This window comes from Melanerpes formicivorus, unplaced genomic scaffold (genome assembly GCF_026170545.1).
Source record: "Melanerpes formicivorus ecotype bairdi unplaced genomic scaffold, bMelFor1.0.p_v2 SCAF_95, whole genome shotgun sequence".
In the NCBI taxonomy this organism is placed as follows: domain Eukaryota; kingdom Metazoa; phylum Chordata; class Aves; order Piciformes; family Picidae; genus Melanerpes; species Melanerpes formicivorus.
This window is the reverse complement of record NW_027142447.1, coordinates 25367-44165: the sequence shown is the minus strand read 5'-3', so window position 1 is coordinate 44165 and position 18799 is coordinate 25367. Positions and strand designations below refer to the sequence as shown.

Genomic DNA, 18799 nt, shown 5'->3' with positions numbered 1-18799 from the left:
GCGTTGCCACCTTGTCATACTCCCAAGTCTGGTGCCTGAGTCCAAGTAGAGTCACAGGATTGTTTGGGTTGGAAAAGATCTGTAAGGTCACTGAGTCCAACTGTTGTCTAACTCTACCAGGACTGGTGCTAAACCATATCCCTCAGCACCACATCTCTGCATCACCGCCAGAGGTGAGGATTCAGCTGTCTCCCTGGGGAGCCAGTTGCAGCATTTGAGAGCCCTTTCAGGGAAGTTCTGTCTAATATCCAATCCAACCCTCCCTTGGTGCAACTTGAGGCTGTTTCCACTCATCCTGTCAGTTGTTACTAGGGAGAAGAGACTGACCCCTGTCTCACTCCAGCCTTTCAGGGAGTTGTGGAGAGTGAGAAGGTCTCCCCTCAACAGCTTTTCTCTGGACTAAAAAGCCCTGGTTCCCTCAGCCACTTCCTCACAAGATCTGTTCTCCAGACCCTTCACCAGCTTATAGATATCAATAAGATCCCCCCTCAGCCTTCTCTTCTCAAGACTAAACAGCCTCAGTTCTCTCAGTCTTTCTTCATAGGAGAGGAGTTCAAGTCCCTTAATCCTCCTTGTGGTTCTCCAATGGATTCCCCTCAGTGGATCCCTTTCTCTTTTGAATTGGGGAGCCCAAAACTGGAAGTTGTATTCCAGATGTGGTCTCACTGAGGCAGAGAAGAGGGGAGGAGAACCTCCCTGGACTTGCTGGACACTTTTCTTGATGCACCCCAGATCATCCAGTCCAACCCATCTGCTGGAGCAGGGTCACCTAGAGTAAATTATATGGGAACACCTGCAGAAGTCACTTGTGGCATGGTTTAGATGTTTGTGTGTCTACCACTTCTCTAAGTGTGCAAGCTTTGGCAGTCTTTCCTATTCAATATCTATACTGATGATCTGCATGAGGGGATTGAGTCCAGCATTAGTAAGTTTGCAGATGACACCAAGCTGGGGGCAGGAGTTGATCTGTTAGACGGTAGGAGAGCTCTGCAGAGAGCCCTTGGCAGGCTGGACAGATGGGCAGAGTCCAACAGGATGGCATTCAACAAGTTCAAGTGCTGGATGCTGCCCTTTTGCCACAACAACCCCATGCAGTGCTGCAGGCTGGGGTCAGAATGGCTGAGAGCAGCCAGGCAGAGAGGGAGCTGGGGGTACTGGTTGACAGCTGGCTGAACATGAGGCAGCAGTGTGCCCAGGTGGCCAAGAAGGCCAATGGCATCCTGGCCTGAATCAGGATAGTGTGGCCAGCAGGAGCAGGGAAGTCATTGTGCCCTGAACTCAGCACTGGTTAGGCCACACCTTGAGTCCTGTGTCCAGTTCTGGACACCTCAGTTTAAGAAGGACATTGAGACACTTGAACGTGTCCAGAGAAGGGCAAGAAGGCTGGGGAGAGGCTTTGAGCACAGCCCTGTGAGGAGAGGCTGAGGGAGCTGGGGTTGTTTAGCCTGGAGAAGAGGAGGCTCAGGGGAGACCTTCTTGCTGTCTACAACTACCTGAAGGGAGGTTGCAGCCGGGTGGGGGTTGGTCTCTTCTCCCAGGCACCCAGCACCAGAACAAGAGGACACAGTCTCAAGCTGTGCCAGGGGAGGTTTAGGCTGGAGGTGAGGAAGAAGTTCTTGATAGAAAGAGAGATTGGCCATTGGAATGGGCTGCCTAGGGAGGTGGTGGAGTCACCATCCCTGGAGGTGTTTAAGAAGAGATTTGATGAGGCACTTGGTGCCATGGATTAGTTAGTCCTGAGGTGTTGGGTGAGTGGTTTGACTTGATGATCTCTGAGGTCTTTTCCAACCTTGTTGATTCTATGATTCTATTCTATTGTATCTCAACTTTTTCTTCTTTCTTCCAGTGGCAAAGACACCTTGGTGAAGTGGTGGGATCTGGACACCCAGCACTGCTTCAAAACTCTCGTTGGACACCGTTCTGAGGTAAAGGGGATGCATGGGGAGTTGCTGGGGTGCAGGGACTTTGAATTGGCATGGTCAACTCTGCTTTTCCCTGCAACTCCTGTTGTCAGGAGTTGTAAACTGGCACTGAGATATATTTTGCTTGTCATTAGGCAAGCAGGAAACTACCAAACTTTCCAGGAGCTGTCATCAGTGTGCAGGGGGTGACAATTCCAATACAAATGTCTCTGGGGAAGGTCCTGGCTAGATCCAGTCTCTTCTGAATTGCCATTTAAATGAATCAAAGGTGCTCTGCTGTTGGTATGATGATTAAAGGTGCCATAAGCTAATTCTTCCCATTGTGCCCTTGGACAGGTTTGGGGGATGGCTTTGATATCTGAAGAGAAGCGTCTGATCACTGGGAGTGGTGACAGTGAGCTGAGGGTCTGGGACATCACTCACATCCAGGAGGTAAAGTCTTCCCTCTCTGTCCCCTCACAGTCTCGTCCAGCTGCTTGTCTTTGCACTAATACAGGGCTGGAATGTGTTAAATCTAACTGATGTTGTGGGAAAAAGAGCCAAAGCAGTGTCTTTGCTGTTTGAGAGCTCCAGGAACTGCTCTGTTGGCTGGTTTTTGGGAGCTTCCAAGTGAAGCTGTGAGCACTTCCAGAACAATCTTTCCAGAGTGTGTCAGATCTTCCAGCCTTCTGGCTTAGTGCTAGAAAAGACAGTCTTATGGCAGGTAAATGATGAATGATCTTTGAGGACTCTTCCAACCAGGACTATGTGTACAGGACCTGCTTTTCCTTACTCCTTTCCATTCTCCTAATAACACTAATAGGCAAACAATGCTGAAGCATTTCTGATATAGAATAGAATAGAATTAACCAGGTTGGAAAAGACCTTTGAGATCATCAAGTCCAACCTATCACCCAACACCATCTAATCAACTAAACCATGGCACCAAGTGCCTCATCCAGTCTCTTGCTACTAAACACCTCCAGTGATGGTGACTCCACCACCTCCCTGGGCAGCACATTCCAGTGGCCAATCTCTCTTTCTGGGAACAATTTCTTCCTAACATCCAGTCTAAACTGCCCCTGGCACAGCTTGAGACTGTGTCCTCTTGTTCTGGTGCTGGTTGCCTGGGAGAAGAGACCAAACCCCACCTGGCTACAACCTCCCTTCAGGTAGTTGTAGACAGCAATAAGGTCACCCCTGAGCATCCTCTTCTCCAGAGTAAGCAACCCCAGCTCCCTCAGCCTCTCCTCACAGGGCTGTGCTCCAGACCCCTCCCCAGCTTTGTTGCCCTTCTCTGGACACCTTCCAGCAACTCAACATCTTTCCTAACCTGAGGGGCCCAGAACTGGACACAGGACTCAAGGTGTGGCCTAACCAGTGCAGAGCACAGGGGCAGGACACAGTTTTTGGTGTCTAAAGGCATGCTGTAAGCCACTTCTTTGTTGCAGTGTTTGCTAACCACTTGTTCCTTCAGGGAAATGAACTGTGAGACAAAGCCCCAAACTCTTGTGATTTCAGGTACTCCTTCTGGGGTTCTTTTGTGTTTGTGCATAGGTAAAAGACCCTGATGAGCCAGAACTAAAGAAAAGCAAAGGGTTATCACCTGGAGGAGAAGAAAACACAGAAGAGGATGAGAACCTAGAGCTGGATGAGCATCCTGAGGACGTAAGCTCAGCTTTCCACACTGTGGGACTGTATCTCTAAGCCCATTTGCATGGTGCTGCTTGCAGAGCCACCAGAAGTTTTAGTCCCCCACACATTGCTGCTCTGTATTTGGTTTATACCTCCAAGTGTCATTTTTAGCCTGTTAGGTAAATCCTGGCAATTTCTGTCTGTCTTTGTAGCCTCTTCCTCAGGAGCAGCTGCTGCTTTATCTGCCTTGCAAAACAGCAGCAGAAGGATGTGTGCCAAACTTTTATTCTCCTTGGAAAGCTTTCTCTTTGCCTTCTGTTTGGGGAGGACTAGCAACTCTTTAAAGTTTGACAGTGCTAACAGAACTCTTCCACTAAACAGCATGGGAATAAGAGTTCCTAGCTGGTGGGTTGCTGCCAAGCACAGTGCTGCTGCTCCACTCTGCAAGTCAGCTGCAGAAGCTGAGAGGTCAGAGCTGCTCCATAATGAAATGGTGCATGAGATCCTGCTGAAGAAAGCCATTCCCACTTGTGCTGCTGGGGGAGACTTCACTGAATCAGCTTTCTGGTGGAACTTTCTGGGCTCCTGCTCAGATGTCAAACCTACTGTATGTAGTTATGGTAGATACTTGACTTTGTTAGGTACAGCTTCCTCTCCAGAGAATTCTCTCCCTTCAACCACGTTTAAGAGTCTTTGTTCTCACCTTCTCTGCTTTTTTGAGGGAGGAGCTGATCTCTGCTGTCTTTGTAGCATGAAAATGCATCTATCTCTTAAATCACTATGGTTGGTTGATAAAGCTGCACTTCCACTGAGACTATCAAAGGTTATTTCCCCTAAGAGACAACGAAATGAGGCTGCAAGCCTGTAGCTCACACAAATGCTTGCTTTATCTCCAGATACTCCTTGCTGGCTGTTGTGCCAGCACCCTGTAGATTTATTTCCCCTTCTTCTCCTTTTGGTTTCCCTTGCCAGTAGGCTTCTGAATTTGCTTGATCAGATCACTTGCCCTTTCAGACCCAAAGTCTTCTCATTCTCTCCCCGTAGCGCCTGGTGAAGTGCAGCAGAGTTGGATCCATCATGAGGGAAGGGCGAGACCGAGTGGTGACTCTGGCCACAGACCAGGCTGGCAAGGTTTTGGCCTGCCATGTAAGTAGTGGGGGTTGGGCTCTGGTCTCCACCTGTGAAGGAGACTGCTAGAGGAACTGTATCATTTCTGCAAGGGCCAGCCAGGGCTTTGCATGCCGTTGACTTTGCTCTGCCTCTAGGGAACGGATGCTGTGCTGGAAGTCTTCTCTGTCCTTTCTGAAGAGGAGCTCCAGAAAAAACTGGAAAAGAAAATGAAGAAAGCAAAGAAAAAAGCCAAGTAAGCAGTCTGTTGGATGTGTTTGGGTGCTGTCTGTCTCCAGAGAACTGCCAGAAAAGCCCAGCAGCAGGGTGACATGGTGGTTGGACTCCAAGCTACCGGTCATTCTGTCTATGGGATTTGGGGCTTTACTGTTCTGTGTATCACAGTATCACAGTATGGCTGAGGCTGGAAGAGACCTCGAGGATCATCGAGTCCAAGCTGTCACCACAGACCTCATGACTAGACCATGGCACCAAGTGCCACATCCAGTCCCCTCTTGAACACCTCCAGGGATGGTGACTCCACCACCTCCCTGGGCAGCACATTCCAAGGGCTAACAACTCTCTCTGGGAAGAACTTTCTCCTCACCCCCAGCCTAAACCTCCCCTGGCACAGCTGGAGACTGTGTCCTCTTGTTCTGGTGCTGCTTGCCTGGGAGAAGAGACCAACTCCGTGAGGTCTCCCCTGAGCTTCCTCTTCTCCAGGCTAAACAACCCCAGCTCCCTCAGCCTCTCCTCACAGGGCTGTGCTCCAAACCCCTCCCCAGCCTCGTTGCCCTTCTCTGGACACCTTCAAGTCTCTCAATGTCCTTCTTAAACTGAGGGGCCCAGAGCTGGACACAGGACTCAAGGTGTGGCCTAACCAGTGCTGAGTACAGGGACAGAATGACTTCCCTGCTCCTGCTGGCCACACTATTCTTGATGCAGGCCAGGATGCCATTGGCCTTCTTGGCCTCCTGGGCACACTGCTGGCTCATGTTTAGGCAGCTGTCAATCAGCACCCCCAGGTCCCTTTCAGTTTGGCATGTAATTAGCACTGATGGATAAAAGGGTGGTTGTTTTCAGCAGGCTAAGTGGTTTCCTCATGCTGTTCTCTGTGCTAGCTGTGTTGGGTTATTTGACTCTCCTCTGTCATCTGCCATTTCTAGACAGAACTCTGAAGAGGAGCCTGAAAAGAGTGTGGAGCTGAGCCTGCAGGAGGAGATTCAGCGGGTCACGAACATCAAAGCTTCTTCTAAAATCAAGTGAGTGGAAAGCCTCTTGCAGAGTCTGAGCTGACATTATGCAGTTATGTGGGGATGCCTGCACAGCTCAGCATAGGGAGAGGTGGATTAGTTTCCCTGTCCACATCTGTTCACCTTGGAGCTGGGGAGAAGCCTACCATGGTCTCCAGTCCATTCACACCTCTTCATACAATTCATAGAGTCATAGAATCAATAAGGTTGGAAAAGACCTCAGAGACCATCAAGTCCAACCTGTCACCCAACACCTCATGACTACTAGACCAGAGCTCCAAGTGCCACATCCAGTCCCCTCCCAAACACCTCCAGGCATGGTGACTCCATCACCTCCCTGGGCAGCACATTCCAATGGCTAACGACTCTCTCTGGGAAGAACTTTCTCCTCACCCCCAGCCTAAACCTCCCCTGGCACAGCTTGAGACTGTGTCCTCTCATTCTGGTGCTGGTTGCCTGGGAGAAGAAACCAACCCCCACCTGGCTACAACTTCCCTTCAGGTAGTTGTGGAGAGCAGTAAGGTCTCCCCTGAGCCTCCTCTTCTCCAGGCTAAGCAACCCCAGCTCCCTCAGCCTCTTTTCATAGGGCTTGTGCTCCAGAACCCTCTTAGAAACTCTTAGAACCAATAAGGTTGGAAAATACCTCAGAGATCATCAAGTCCAACCTGTCACCCAACACCTCATGACTACTAAACCATGGCTTCAAGTGCCACATCCAATCCCCTCCCAAACACCACAAGTGGGACCACAAGTGGTCCCTTTGTCTTAGTGAGCCCTTGCTGGTGGCATGCACTCTGCCTTCTCAGTTGTATCGGATGCTTGATCCCTCCTACATTTTGTCTTTATTACCCCTGATTTTTGTCTGATCAAACAGGTCCTTTGACTTGCTTCTCTCTCCAAAAGGAGAGCTGAAGATCGTACTGCTGCTCCAGAACAATGTCATTGAGTCCTACAACCTGAGCCTCTCGGCACCAGTGCCACAGGCTGTCCGCACGTCCAAGATAACCATCGGAGGCCACCGCAGCGACGTCAGGACCTTGGCTTTCAGCTCTGACAACATTGCCATTCTCTCAGCAGCTGCAGAGTCTGTGAAGATTTGGAACAGGTACACAGGCCAGTTTTGTCAGCCCCCTCTGCCCTATGTGTGTCAGTCTCCCAGGACTGGGGGATTGCTCTGTTCAGAGGCAGTGATAAGGAAGAAAGCTACGGCAATCCCATGCAAAGCTACAGGCTGGAGTCAGAGTGGCTGAGAGCTCCCAAACAGAGAGGGACCTGGGGGTGCTGATCGACAGCCACCTGAATATGAGCCAACAGTGTGCCCAGGTGGCCAGGAGGGCCAATAGCATCCTGGCCTGCATTAGGAATAGTGTGGCCAGCAGGAGCAGGGAGGTCATAGTGCCCCTGTACTCTGCTTTGGTTAGGCCACACCTTGAGTCCTGTGTCCAGTTCTGGGCCCCTCAGTTTAAGAAGGACATTGAGAGACTTGAAGGTGTCCAGAGAAGGGCAACAAGGCTGGGGAGAGGCCTTGAACACAAGCCCTGTGAGGAGAGGCTGAGGGAGCTGGGATTGTTTAGCCTGGGGAAGAGGAGGCTCAGGGGTGACCTCATTGCCCTCTGCAACTACCTGAAGGGAGGTTGTAGCCAGGAAGGGGTTGGCCTCTTCTCCCAGGCAAGCAACACCAGAACAAGGGGACACAGTCTTGAGCTGCACCAGGGGAGGTTTAGACTCGAGGTGAGGAGGAAGTTCTTCACCGAGCGAGTCATTCGTCATTGGAATGTGCTGCCCAGGGAGGTGGTTGAGTCACTATCCCTGGAGGTGTTCAAGGGGAGATTGGATGTGGCACTTGGTGCCATGGTCTAGTCATGGGGTCTGTGTTGATAGGTTGGACTTGATGATCCTCAAGGTCCTTTCCAACCTAAGTGATACTGTGATACTGTGATGGAGAAGTATGGGCGACAGAGATGGGAATCAATACGGCTGACCAATATGATCGAGTATTGTTCCTTTTTGTTCCAGTGTTGCAGGCCCTTGGTGAGGCCTGTAGTGCAAGTATAGCACAGTAAAGTGTAGAAGAGGAGACAGGAAAGGCAGAAGTGCATAGCAAGGGAACTGCTACAACTTACATAAACTCAGAGAGCCTCGTTGGCATGGCTCCATTGGTTCCCTAGGAGTGACCACACATGGCACTGCTATAGATCATTGGTCCAACTCCTAACGACACGCAAGGTTTGTTGATGCAGGTGCATGTCCTGTTGTCCCAAGATAACTGTCCATGTTTATAGCTACCAGTGCCTTGTTTTAGTTCCATGCTGCAGGCACAGCTCTGTTTTGCTCCACTGCTAGCTGGCTCTGCACTTATGCTGAGCATGGCCTGCCGCCATGTCAGGCTCCAGGCCTGCACTGCCGCATTGCTCACACTGCTCGTCGCTGGCATTGCCACAGAGAAGTACAAAATAGTGAGTGAAGTAAAGGAAGAACATGGAAAACTCTTTGACTTTTTGCCTTACTAGGGAAGCTGAGAAGAGCTAAAGCTATGTGCCTAACATAGAGTTTGCTTGTAAAGCAGCACAGAGGCTGAGTTTAGTGGCAGATAGAATAAAACAGAATGAACCAGGTTGGAAAAGACCTTTGAGATCATCAAGTCCAACCTATCACCCAACACCATCTGATCAACTAAACCATGGCACCAAGTGCCTCATCCAGTCTCTTCCTAAACACCTCCAGTGATGGTGACTCCACCACCTCCCTGGGCAGCACATTCCCACAGCCAATCTCTCTTTCTGTGAAGAGCTTCTTCCTAACATCCAGCCTAAACTTCCCCTGGCACAGCTTGAGACTGTGTCCTCTTGTTCTGGTGGTGGTTGCTTGGGAGAAGAGACCAACCCCCACCTGGCTATAACCTCCCTTCAGGTAGTTGTAGAGAGCAAGAAGGTCTCCCCTGAGCCTCCTCTTCTCCAGGCTAAGCAACCCCAGCTCCCTCAGCCTCTCCTTACAGGGCTGTTGAGCCTGGGAAAGAGAAGACTCTAGGGAGACCTTACAACTACATTTCAATATCTGAAGGGGAACCTACAGGAAGGAGATTGGACGTGGCACTTGGTGCCATGGTCTAGTCATGGGGTCTGTGGTGACAGGTTGGACTCGATGATCCTCGAGGTCTCTTCCAACCTTGGCGAGACTGTGATACTGTGAAGGCTGGGGAAGGACTTTAGAAGGGCTTGTAGAGACAGGATGTGGAGTAATGGTTTTAAACTGCAGCAGGGTAGGTTTAGGTTGGACCTAAGGAAGAAGTTCTTTACAATGAGAGTGGTAAAATACTGGAACAGGTTGCCCAAGGATGTGGTTGAGGCCCTGTCTTGGGCGACATTCAAGATCAGACTTGATGTGGCCCTGGGCAGCCTGATCTCATTGGAGGTAAGGTGTGCCTGACCATGGCAGGGGGGGTGGACAAGATGACTTTTGAGAGTCCCTACCAACCCAGTGCAGTCTGTGAATGTGGAACACAGGAGGTTTCACTTAAACATGAGGAAAAACTTTCCTACTTTGAGGTTGCCAGAGGGTCACAGAGAGGCTACAGAATCTCCTTGGGAGGCTTTCAAAACCCACTTGTTCCTGTGCAGCCTGCACTAGGTGACACTTCCTTAACACGGGAGTTGGGCACTCCTGATGTTATGGAAGTCAAAGCCAGGGACGGGGAGGAAGAACTGCCCATTGTAAGTGCAGATCAGGTTCGTGATCATCTGAAGAACCTGAAAGTGTTCAAGTCCATGGGACCCGACGGGTTACACCCACGGGTACTGAGAGAACTGGCAGATGAGGTTGCTAAACTCCTCTCTATTATATTTCAAAAGTCCTGGCAGTCTGGGGAAGTCCCCACAGACTGGAAAAGGGGAAACATTGCCCCCATCTTCAAAAAGGGCAAGAAGGAGGAACCAGGGAACTACAGGCCAGTCAGTCTCACCTCTGTGCCTGGAAAGATCATGGAGCAGATCCTCCTGGAGTCACTACTCCAGTAGAATAGTGAAGAGGTGATTGGGAACAGTCAGCATGGCTTTGCCAAGGGCAAATCCTGCCTGACCAACCTGGTGGCCTTCTATGAGCAGGTGACAAAATTAATAGATGAGGGGCGAGCAACTGATGTCGTTTACCTGGAGCTGAGCAAAGCCTTTGACACTGTCCCACACCACATCCTGGTCTCCAAACTGGTGACACATGGGTGTGATGGGTGACCACTAGATAGATAAGGAACTGGCTTGATGGCCGCACCCAAAGAGTGGCTGTCAATGGCTTCATGTCCCAGTGGAGGCCAGGGACAAGCAGAGTCCCTCAGGGATCAGTCCTGGGACCTGTCTTATTCAACATCTTTGTGGGTGCCATGGACAGTGGCACTGAGTGCACCCTCAGCAAGTTTGCTGATGACACCAAGCTGTGTGGTGCAGCAGACAGCTGGAGGGAAGGGAGGCCATCCAGAGGGACCTGGACAGGCTGGAGAGGTGGGCACAAGCCAACCTCATGAGGTTCAACAAGAGCAAGTGCAGGGTCCTGCAGCTGGGTCGAGGCAATCCCAGGCACAAATGCAGGCTGGGCAGTGACTGGCTGGAAAGCAGCCCTGAGGAGAGAGACTTGGGGGTGCTGGTGGACAAGAAGCTCACCAGGAGCTCTCAGTGTGCACTTGCAGCCCACAAAGCCAATCAGATCCTGGGCTGCATCAGGAGAAGTGTGGCCAGCAGGTCGAGGGAGGTGATCCTCCCCCTCTACTCAGCTCTGGTGAGACCCCACCTGGAGTACTGCCTCCAGTTCTGGAGCCCCTATTGCAAGAGGGATCTGGAGGTGCTGGAAGGTGTCCAGAGAAGGGCCACGAGGATGATCAGATGGCTGGAGAACCTCTCCTATGAGGACAGACTGAAGGAGTTGGGGCTGTTCAGTCTGGAGAAGAGAAGGCTCCGAGGTGACCTAATTGTGGCCTTCCAGTATCTGAAGGGGGCCTACAGGAAGGCTGGGGAGGGACTGCTCAGTATCTCAGGTAGTGATAGGACTAGGGGGAATGGAATGAAGCTGGAGGTGGGGAGATTCAGGCTGGATGTAAGGAGGAAGTTCTTCCCCATGAGAGTGGTGAGACCCTGGAATGGGTTGTCCAGGGAGGTGGTTGAGGCCCTGTCCCTGGAGGTGTTTAAGCCCAGGCTGGATGAGGCTCTGCCCAGGCTGATCTAGTGTGGGGTGTCCCTGCCCATGGCAGAGGGGTTGGAACTAGATGATCCGTGTGGTCCCTTCCAACCCTGAATGAAACTATGAAACTATGATCTCTGGAGGTCCCTTCCAACCCCTTGCATTCTGTGATTCTCACTTACTGGGCCAGATCCTGTGTGTGATGAGGTTCTGGGCTCTGCCTTTGTCCACAGATCAACCTTGCAGTGCATCCGAACGATGGACTGCGAGTACGCGCTCTGCTCCCTCTTCGTCCCCGGAGACCGGCAGGTCATCCTTGGCACCAAGGTACACCCTCTCCTGTTCTGCAGACATCACTAAGGGCTGACAGCATCGCTGACACTCTGGCTCTCTTCTGTTCCCAAGCTCTCTGTAGCTCCTGTGGCTTGAACAGGATGGCTGGGGCTTGTTTTGGGAGTCCCCTGAAGGAGATGCAGAGTTTGGCTCTCTGTAACAGCCATCTAATGAGGCTGGCTGGGAGGGGGGTGGCAGGCTGCTTTCCTGCTAAGAGTGTGTTGTGAAGGCAAGGGAGGCTGATTTGTCTTCTGTGATTGATCTTTCTCCACAGACTGGGAAGCTGCAGCTGTATGACCTGGCTTCTGGGAGCCTGGTAGAGGCACTAGATGCTCATGATGGAGCAGTGTGGTCTATTGCTCTTTCACCAGACCAGGTAACTCAGCCACCCTTCTGCCTACCACCTGTTGCACAGCTTTTCATACAGCTCCTTCCTGTAGTGCTGTTTGTACTAGTGGAGGGAGTATGGGGTCTCCTCATCCTGGCAAGTAGAGGATGCAGCTGGTGGTGTCTAAGATCTTTAACTGTGGGTACACACACAGCTTGATGCAATACCTTCCTGGTTGTGTGGTACATAGCAATCACCATCTGGGCTCTGTGGGACCATCTTTATTACCTTATCATGCTTCTGCATGGCTGAGAACAATTGGACTTCCCTGATAAGGTCTGTGTGTGTGGCAGTACATAGCTTGTGGATGCATTCCAGCTGCTGCAGTGGCTGATTACCCTTGTTAAATGTGCTGCTTGTCTGCTGAAGTTAACTTGTTAATAGTGAGGACTTTGTTGGGGTTTCTTTTGGTGTGTTGCACTCAAGCAGTGACCAAATCTCCCTCCCTGTCTGTCTGGTGGCCATTAGGATGAACTTCTGTCTTTGCAGGGTGTGTTTTCTAGGCTCTTAATTGTTCTTGTGGTACTTAGTGGAGTCTCTTAATTTTTGCTGGTAGCTTCAGGATTTGGGAGCACTGTGTAATAGGAATGATACCAGAGCCAGGTGCACCAGTACCTTTTGAATCCACACAAGGACTTAAATTCACATAATATAGAATCAATAAGGTTGCAAAAGACCTCAGAGACCATCAAGTTCAACCTATCACCCACCACCTCAGGACTAACTAAACCATGGCTTCAAGTGCCACATCAGGTGTTCAGGAGGAGGCTTGATGGGGTGCTTGGTGCCATGGGTTGGTTGTTTAGGTGGGGTTGGATTGGTTGATGAGTTGGACACGATGATCTTGAAGGTCTCTTCCGGTCTGGTCTATTCCTATTCTATTCCTATTCTATTCCATTCCTATTCCTATTCCATTCTATTCCTATTATCCTATTCCTATTCTATTCTATCCCCTCTTAAACACCTCCAGGGACGGTGACTTCACCACCTCCCTGGGCAGCACATTCCAATGACGAATGACTCTTTCTGGGGAGAACTTTCCCCTGGCACAGCTTGAGACTGTGTCCTCTTGTTCTGGTGCTGGTTGCCTGGGAGAAGAGACCAGCCCCCACCTGGCTACAACCTCCTTTCAGGTAGTTGTAGAGAGCAGTAAGGTCTCCCCTGAGCCTTCTCTTCTCCAGACCAAGCAACCCCAGCTCCCTCAGCCTCTCCTCACAGGGCTGTGCTCCAGACCCCTCCCCAGCTTTGTTGCCCTTCTCTGGACCCATTCAAGTGTCTCAATGTCCTTCTTGAATTGAGGCCCAGAACTGGACACAGGACTCAAGGTGTGGCCTAACCAGTTCTGAGTCATTGTGCCCCTGCACAATGACTTCCCTGCTCCTGCTGGCCACACTGTTCCTGATGCAGGCCAGGATGCCATTGGCCTTCTTGGCCACCTGGGCACACTGCAGGCTCATGTTCTGACTACTATCAACCAGTACCCCCAGGTCCCTAAGCAGTGCTGCTCCAGAAGCTTGCAGCAGAGCTGGTTTCACAATAATTGCTGTTTTTTGGTTTTCCCTGCAGCGTGGCTTTGTGACAGGAGGTGCTGATAAGTGTGTCAAGTTCTGGGAGTTTGAGCTGGTGAAGGATGAGAGCAGTGCACAGAAGAGGTGAGAAAAGAAACCACTCTGGGCTGCCTTCGCCTGTAGCCCTGCGCAAGCCGGCATGAGGAGTGAGACGCTGTGTGTTAGAATTAACTTGCTCTCCCAGGGTGCAAAGTGGGAGCTGTCTTCATGCCTCTTCCCAGCTTGCTTGTTTGGGATGACAGTTGGGTGTTTTCCCCTCCTCTTGGCTGCAGGCTTTCCATGAAGCACGTGCGCGTCCTGCAGCTGGATGAAGATGTCCTCTGCGTGCGCTTCAGCCCCAACCACAAGCTGCTGGCTGTCTCCTTACTGGATTGCACTGTGAAGATCTTCTACGTGGACACACTCAAGGTGTGTGGCCAACTGGGCTGTGAGGCCAGATGGACAGGGAGTGGAAGCTCAGGAAGAGCTAGGAAAAGTGTCTGTGTATTGCAGGGTGCTTGAGGCCGTGCATCCCGCTTCAGATGCCTCTTGGCTAGCAAGGCTCTCAGAGCCATGGCTGGCCCACACAGGGAAGGAGACACACGTTCCATCTGGGAAGTGCTGTGAACCTTCAGGTGGCAAGGCTCACTCAGCCCTGTGGGTGTGATGGTACTGCAGAGCTAGGAATGGAGTGGAATGGAATTAACCAGGTTGGAAAAGAGGCACTGTAAGGGTGGGGATGGATGTGTCACACCTGGCCTTAAAAGGGTTTAGAGCACAGCCCTAGGAGGAGAGGCTGAGGGAGCTGGGGTTGCTTAGCCTGGAGGAGGTTCAGGGGAGACCTTGCTGTCTACAACTACCTGAAGTGAGGTTGTAGCCAGGAGGGGGTTGGTCTCTTCTCTGAGGCAACTAGACCCAGAACAAGAGGGCACAGTCTCAAGCTGCACCAGGGGAGGTTTAAGCTGGATGTTAGCAGGGAGTTCCTCATAGAAAGAGAGTTGGACATTGAAATGTGCTGCCCAGGGAGGTGGTGGAGTCACCATCACTGGGAGTGTTTAAAAAGAGCCTGGATGAGGCACTTGATGCTATGGTTTAGTTAATTAGGTGGTGTTGGGTGATAGGTTGGACTTGGTGGCTCAAAGGTGTTTTCTGACCTGGTTTATTCTATTCTAAATAAGGCCTAGCAGAGGCAAAGCTTGAGGGAGAAACATTTTCTTTGTGGCAGTGTGTGGTGGGTTTATGAGTTGTGTATTAGTGCATGAATGTTAGGGAGTGACACAAGAGAGACCAGCAATGAGAAACAGAGGTGAACTCTAAAGAGTTGTGATTAACACTGGGGTTAGCTCATCTTGCTTGGATCCTCTCACCCTTCTCCCTGTTTTGCCATCATTTCATGGCAGAGGTTGGGCAGAGGTGAACCTTGTGAAGCTCAAAAAGAGCAAATGTAGAGTCCTGTACCTGGGGCAGAATAACCCCCTGCACCAGTACAGGTTAGGGCTTGACCTGCTGGAAGGCAGCTCTGCAGAGAAAGCCCTGGGAACTGGGTGGACAGCAAGGAGCCAGCAATGTGCCTTGGTGCCAAGGCAGCTAGCAGTATTCTGGGGTGCATGAAGAAGAGCATGGCCAGCAGGTTGAGGGAGGTTCTCCTCCTTCTCTACTCTGGTGAGGTCACACCTGGAGTACTATGTCCAGTTCTGGACACTGGGTGCTTTCCAAGCCCTGCCATTCTGTGTGTTTCTCTGTGCTCATGGCCCTGCTGCTAACAGTGTTCAGGGTAGGAATGAACATTGGGCAGTGCTAGGAAAAGCTCCTGAAGCAGGCCAGAATATCTCACTGAGATGTTTTTCTTCTGCTTCAGTTTTTCCTCTCCCTGTATGGACACAAGCTGCCAGTGCTGTGTATGGACATCTCCTATGTAAGTATGATTGGGGCTATGTGTTAGGTGGGACTATGGTGATACAGATGACTGTGAGAACCTCTGCTGGCAGCAAGGCCTCCAAGATAATAGTTTCTTGTCACCTCCTTGCTCCTGACTTAGCAGTTTCTTGATGGAACACAGCAAAAGGCTCTCCTTGTCCCACAGTCCTATGCTCACTGGGAGGGGTCCTGGAGTAGCAGTCACAGAACTGATCATTTTGTGAGCAAGTGGAAATCAAAATGCTGTGGTGGTTCCCCACATTCCTCTGAAGAGGTTCAGCTTGCCCTGCTTAAGGGTACCAACTGTGTGAGAGCAGCCTCAGGCTGAGAGGAGAGCAGGTGCTGAGGTGAAGCAGCCTCTCCATGCCTGTTCATTCTTGGGCTGCATTTTGCTCTGGACTGTCCTTGGAATAAGACTGATTGGAAGCCAAAAACTTCAAGATGCAGCTAAGGTCTTCAGTGCCTGCAGAGGTTCAGAAGAGAGCCAGGGTGCTGATACCACGAGCATGATCCACTTCAGTTAGATGAGGTGGAGGGATCAGGAGGGCATGTTTCAGGAGCCATATATATATCTGTCTGCTCAACACTGCTTAGTCACTGCTTCAGCAGCAATTCCTCTTGGGGCTGCCAGCCAGCTGCCCACACTCTTGTCTCCTTGTTGCTCTGCAGGATGGGACTCTAATTGCAACTGGCTCTGCTGACAGGAATGTGAAGATCTGGGGCTTGGATTTTGGGGACTGTCACCGCTCCCTCTTTGCCCATGACGACAGGTTAGTCAAACCCCACAGCAGCTCTGCACTGGGGACCCTCTTACCTCCAGGGCTGTGGTCCAGCAGTAACACTTTTGTCCAGCATAGTGGCAGGGGGGGAGGTCTGCAGCATTCTCCAAGTGAGTGAACTTGAGCCTTTTTCCTTTCCAGTGTGATGTACCTGCAGTTTGTGGCAAAATCCCATCTCTTCTTCACAGCTGGGAAGGACAGCAAGATAAAGCAGTGGGATGCAGACAAGTTTGAGCACATCCAGACGCTGGAGGTAGGAGCTTTAGGAGACTGTTGAAAGGAAGCATTATCCCTGAATGGGCAGCATGGCCCTCAGGGGGTGGGGCTGGGTCCTGTTCACAGCTTTTCTCTCCTGTCTGTCATGCAGGGGCATCACAAGGAGGTGTGGTGTCTGGCACTCAGTCCCAATGGAGACTATGTGGTGTCCTCGTCCCATGACAAGTCCCTGCGCCTCTGGGAGAGGACGAGGGAGCCGCTGATTTTGGAAGAGGAGAGGGAGATGGTAAGACTCACATCTTCTCTGCCAAATACAACTTCCAGAGCTGTTTTCTCCCCAGAGCAGGCATTATTCACTGTGGAAGAGTCTGACTTCACACTTGGCAGACTTGCTGATTACTAACTGCAGCTTGGCACTGAGGTGCCCAGGGTAGACTGGCATCTTCTGCCTGGGGGGACTGGTAACCTGAGCTGTCTGGAGGCACCACTGCAGATGTTGCAAGTTCTTTGTCTGTACTGCACTGCAGATGCCTGGATAAACTGCTCTCTGCTTTGCTTCTCTCTTGCTTCCCAGACTGTCCTCTACAGCTGTGGTTTACAGTTCTGCTGGCAACAGTCTTTGACCTTCTCTTATTCCCTTGTGCTCCTTTCATTGCCAGTGTGCTTTGGAGGCAGTACAGGAGGTGGCTGTTGGGGATTGATGAAGGGCACTGCTTCTGTTCAGTGCAGTTCTTGATTTCCCCTCTTGCAACTGTGAGAGATCCATCTGTCTCAGCAGCTCAGGCATGCTGGAAGAAGCCCTTTCCTACCCCATTTGAGCCTGTATTGTGAGGAATCACACTCACAGGAGGAATTCAAGATGAAGGTTTCTAGTCCAACCCCCTGCTCACTGCAGGATAACCTTAGAGCTGTATCAGACTGCTCAGAGACTTTTCTTCTTACATGGTGGTCTCCAAGGAAGGAGATTTTCCAGGCTGCCTGAGCACCTGTTCCAGTGCTGAAGCACTGCTGGATTGGCAGATGTATTTATCTCCTATCCAACTGGAAAGTCCCTTGGGACAATTTCTAACTCTTGTCTTCACTGTCAGAGGAATCTGACTCTGCCCTTAAAGCAGTTTTGAAGGCACAGTGGGGGAGGGATGTGGAAATGTGCAGAAGCAGGAGTGGATGAGAAACCTACGATAAACTGGGTGGGATTTTTTTGTCCTAGCCTGTTTGCAGAGAGCTGAGGTGACCTATAGGCAGCATCTTGCTGCCCAGTGGTTGGTGTGCTAGGAATGATGGTGGTAGAAGGAGAGACAGAGACAGCTGCTGTCCCAAGGTGCCAGTGTGGTTTTGGGTCAAGCAACAAGGTGGGCATGAGACCAGCAGTGAATTACCTGATGGGAAGCTCTATCCCCTTGCACTCTGGGACAGCCCTGGGACTTTTCGATGCATGTTTCTTTTGTGATGTGTGCCAAACTGGAGGCTGTGGTGTTGAGTTGCTGCTGTCTCTATCTCAGCTTGGTGAGCTGCCTAAGGACTATCCCTGCATCCAGAGCTGAGACCTTGATTTGTTTGGGAGGTTGCAGAGTTCTCTGTGGGCTTTGAGCAGGGACAGGTTTTGCACTGGCATTGCTGTCTGCTGATTTGTCCTGGTTTTGCAATGGGCTGCACAGAGCTGTAAGGCTCCCTTGCTTGACCAGTCTGGAAGGGATTTGTACCCTTGCTTGCTTGCTGCTCACCTGTGTTCTCTTGCCCACTGCAGCAACGAGAAGCTGAGTATGAAGAGAGCGTGGCGAAGGAAGAGCAGCCTGTGGTGAGTGGCAGCATCTGAGTGCCTGACTGTACAGAGTCTGGAAGAACTGCTCCTGTGGGAGGCATAGAAGAAGTGTCAGAGAGGACTGACAATCTCCTTGGTCTGGGGAGGTTGCAGGGGATGCTGCTGAAGCTGTGGTTGCCTGGTGGTACAGCTGAGTAGCTCCAGACAACTTCCAGAGGGCCTGTGGGGCTCCTCAAACTGCTACACACTGAAACCTTGCTGTGCTGTTCCCCTTCCTATCTTCCCAGCTCAGCTCCACACCAGCAGTGTACCAAGGCTGGCCTGCCTTTTGATAGCTGCTCCCAGGTCCTTGTAGTCAGGATGGGTGGGGAAACCTGATCCCTCTTGCTCAGATGCTTGGGTTGTGTTGCTGCTTAGGTCACTCAGCCTCAGAACGAGAGCTGGGTTTGGAGCTCAGCATTTGCACGGTGCCTTTGCTCTGGAGGAAGAGCTGTGCACCTGGGGAATCCCCACATAAATGACCAGCCTAGGGGCTGTTGCTGGTGCTTTTCTTAGTATGGGATGTGGTGGGATGCAGGGGGAGCCTGTGTGTGTCGGCTGCAGAAGGATGGAGCTGCAAACTGTGTTTGCAGGTGGCTGGAGAGACGCAAGGAGAGACGGGGCTGGCAGGAAAGAAGACCATCGAAACCATCAAAGCGGTAAGACTCTGGGGGTCTGCAGCCATGGCTTGGTGTCTCGTCAGTCTCTCAGGGAGAAGGACCTGTCACAAGGTCACAGCATTGCTCTGAAGAGGACTGA

General features: G+C 51.3%; 1 protein-coding gene across 1 annotated transcript in view; it reads left to right on the top strand.

Annotated features, from left to right (window-relative positions):
• The window catches only part of WDR3 (WD repeat domain 3), a 28938-nt gene that overhangs the window by 4185 nt on the left and 5954 nt on the right, over positions 1-18799 (top strand). Inside the window, exons 4-20 of the mRNA XM_068166009.1 lie at positions 1847-1925; positions 2259-2354; positions 3459-3569; positions 4581-4682; positions 4802-4899; positions 5810-5905; positions 6771-7001; positions 11293-11386; positions 11667-11768; positions 13347-13432; positions 13621-13756; positions 15186-15242; positions 15914-16014; positions 16165-16276; positions 16391-16525; positions 17987-18037; positions 18634-18699. Coding sequence (XP_068022110.1) covers positions 1847-1925; positions 2259-2354; positions 3459-3569; positions 4581-4682; positions 4802-4899; positions 5810-5905; positions 6771-7001; positions 11293-11386; positions 11667-11768; positions 13347-13432; positions 13621-13756; positions 15186-15242; positions 15914-16014; positions 16165-16276; positions 16391-16525; positions 17987-18037; positions 18634-18699 — 1753 coding nt within the window. The remainder of the gene's footprint in view (positions 1-1846; positions 1926-2258; positions 2355-3458; positions 3570-4580; positions 4683-4801; positions 4900-5809; positions 5906-6770; positions 7002-11292; positions 11387-11666; positions 11769-13346; positions 13433-13620; positions 13757-15185; positions 15243-15913; positions 16015-16164; positions 16277-16390; positions 16526-17986; positions 18038-18633; positions 18700-18799) is intronic.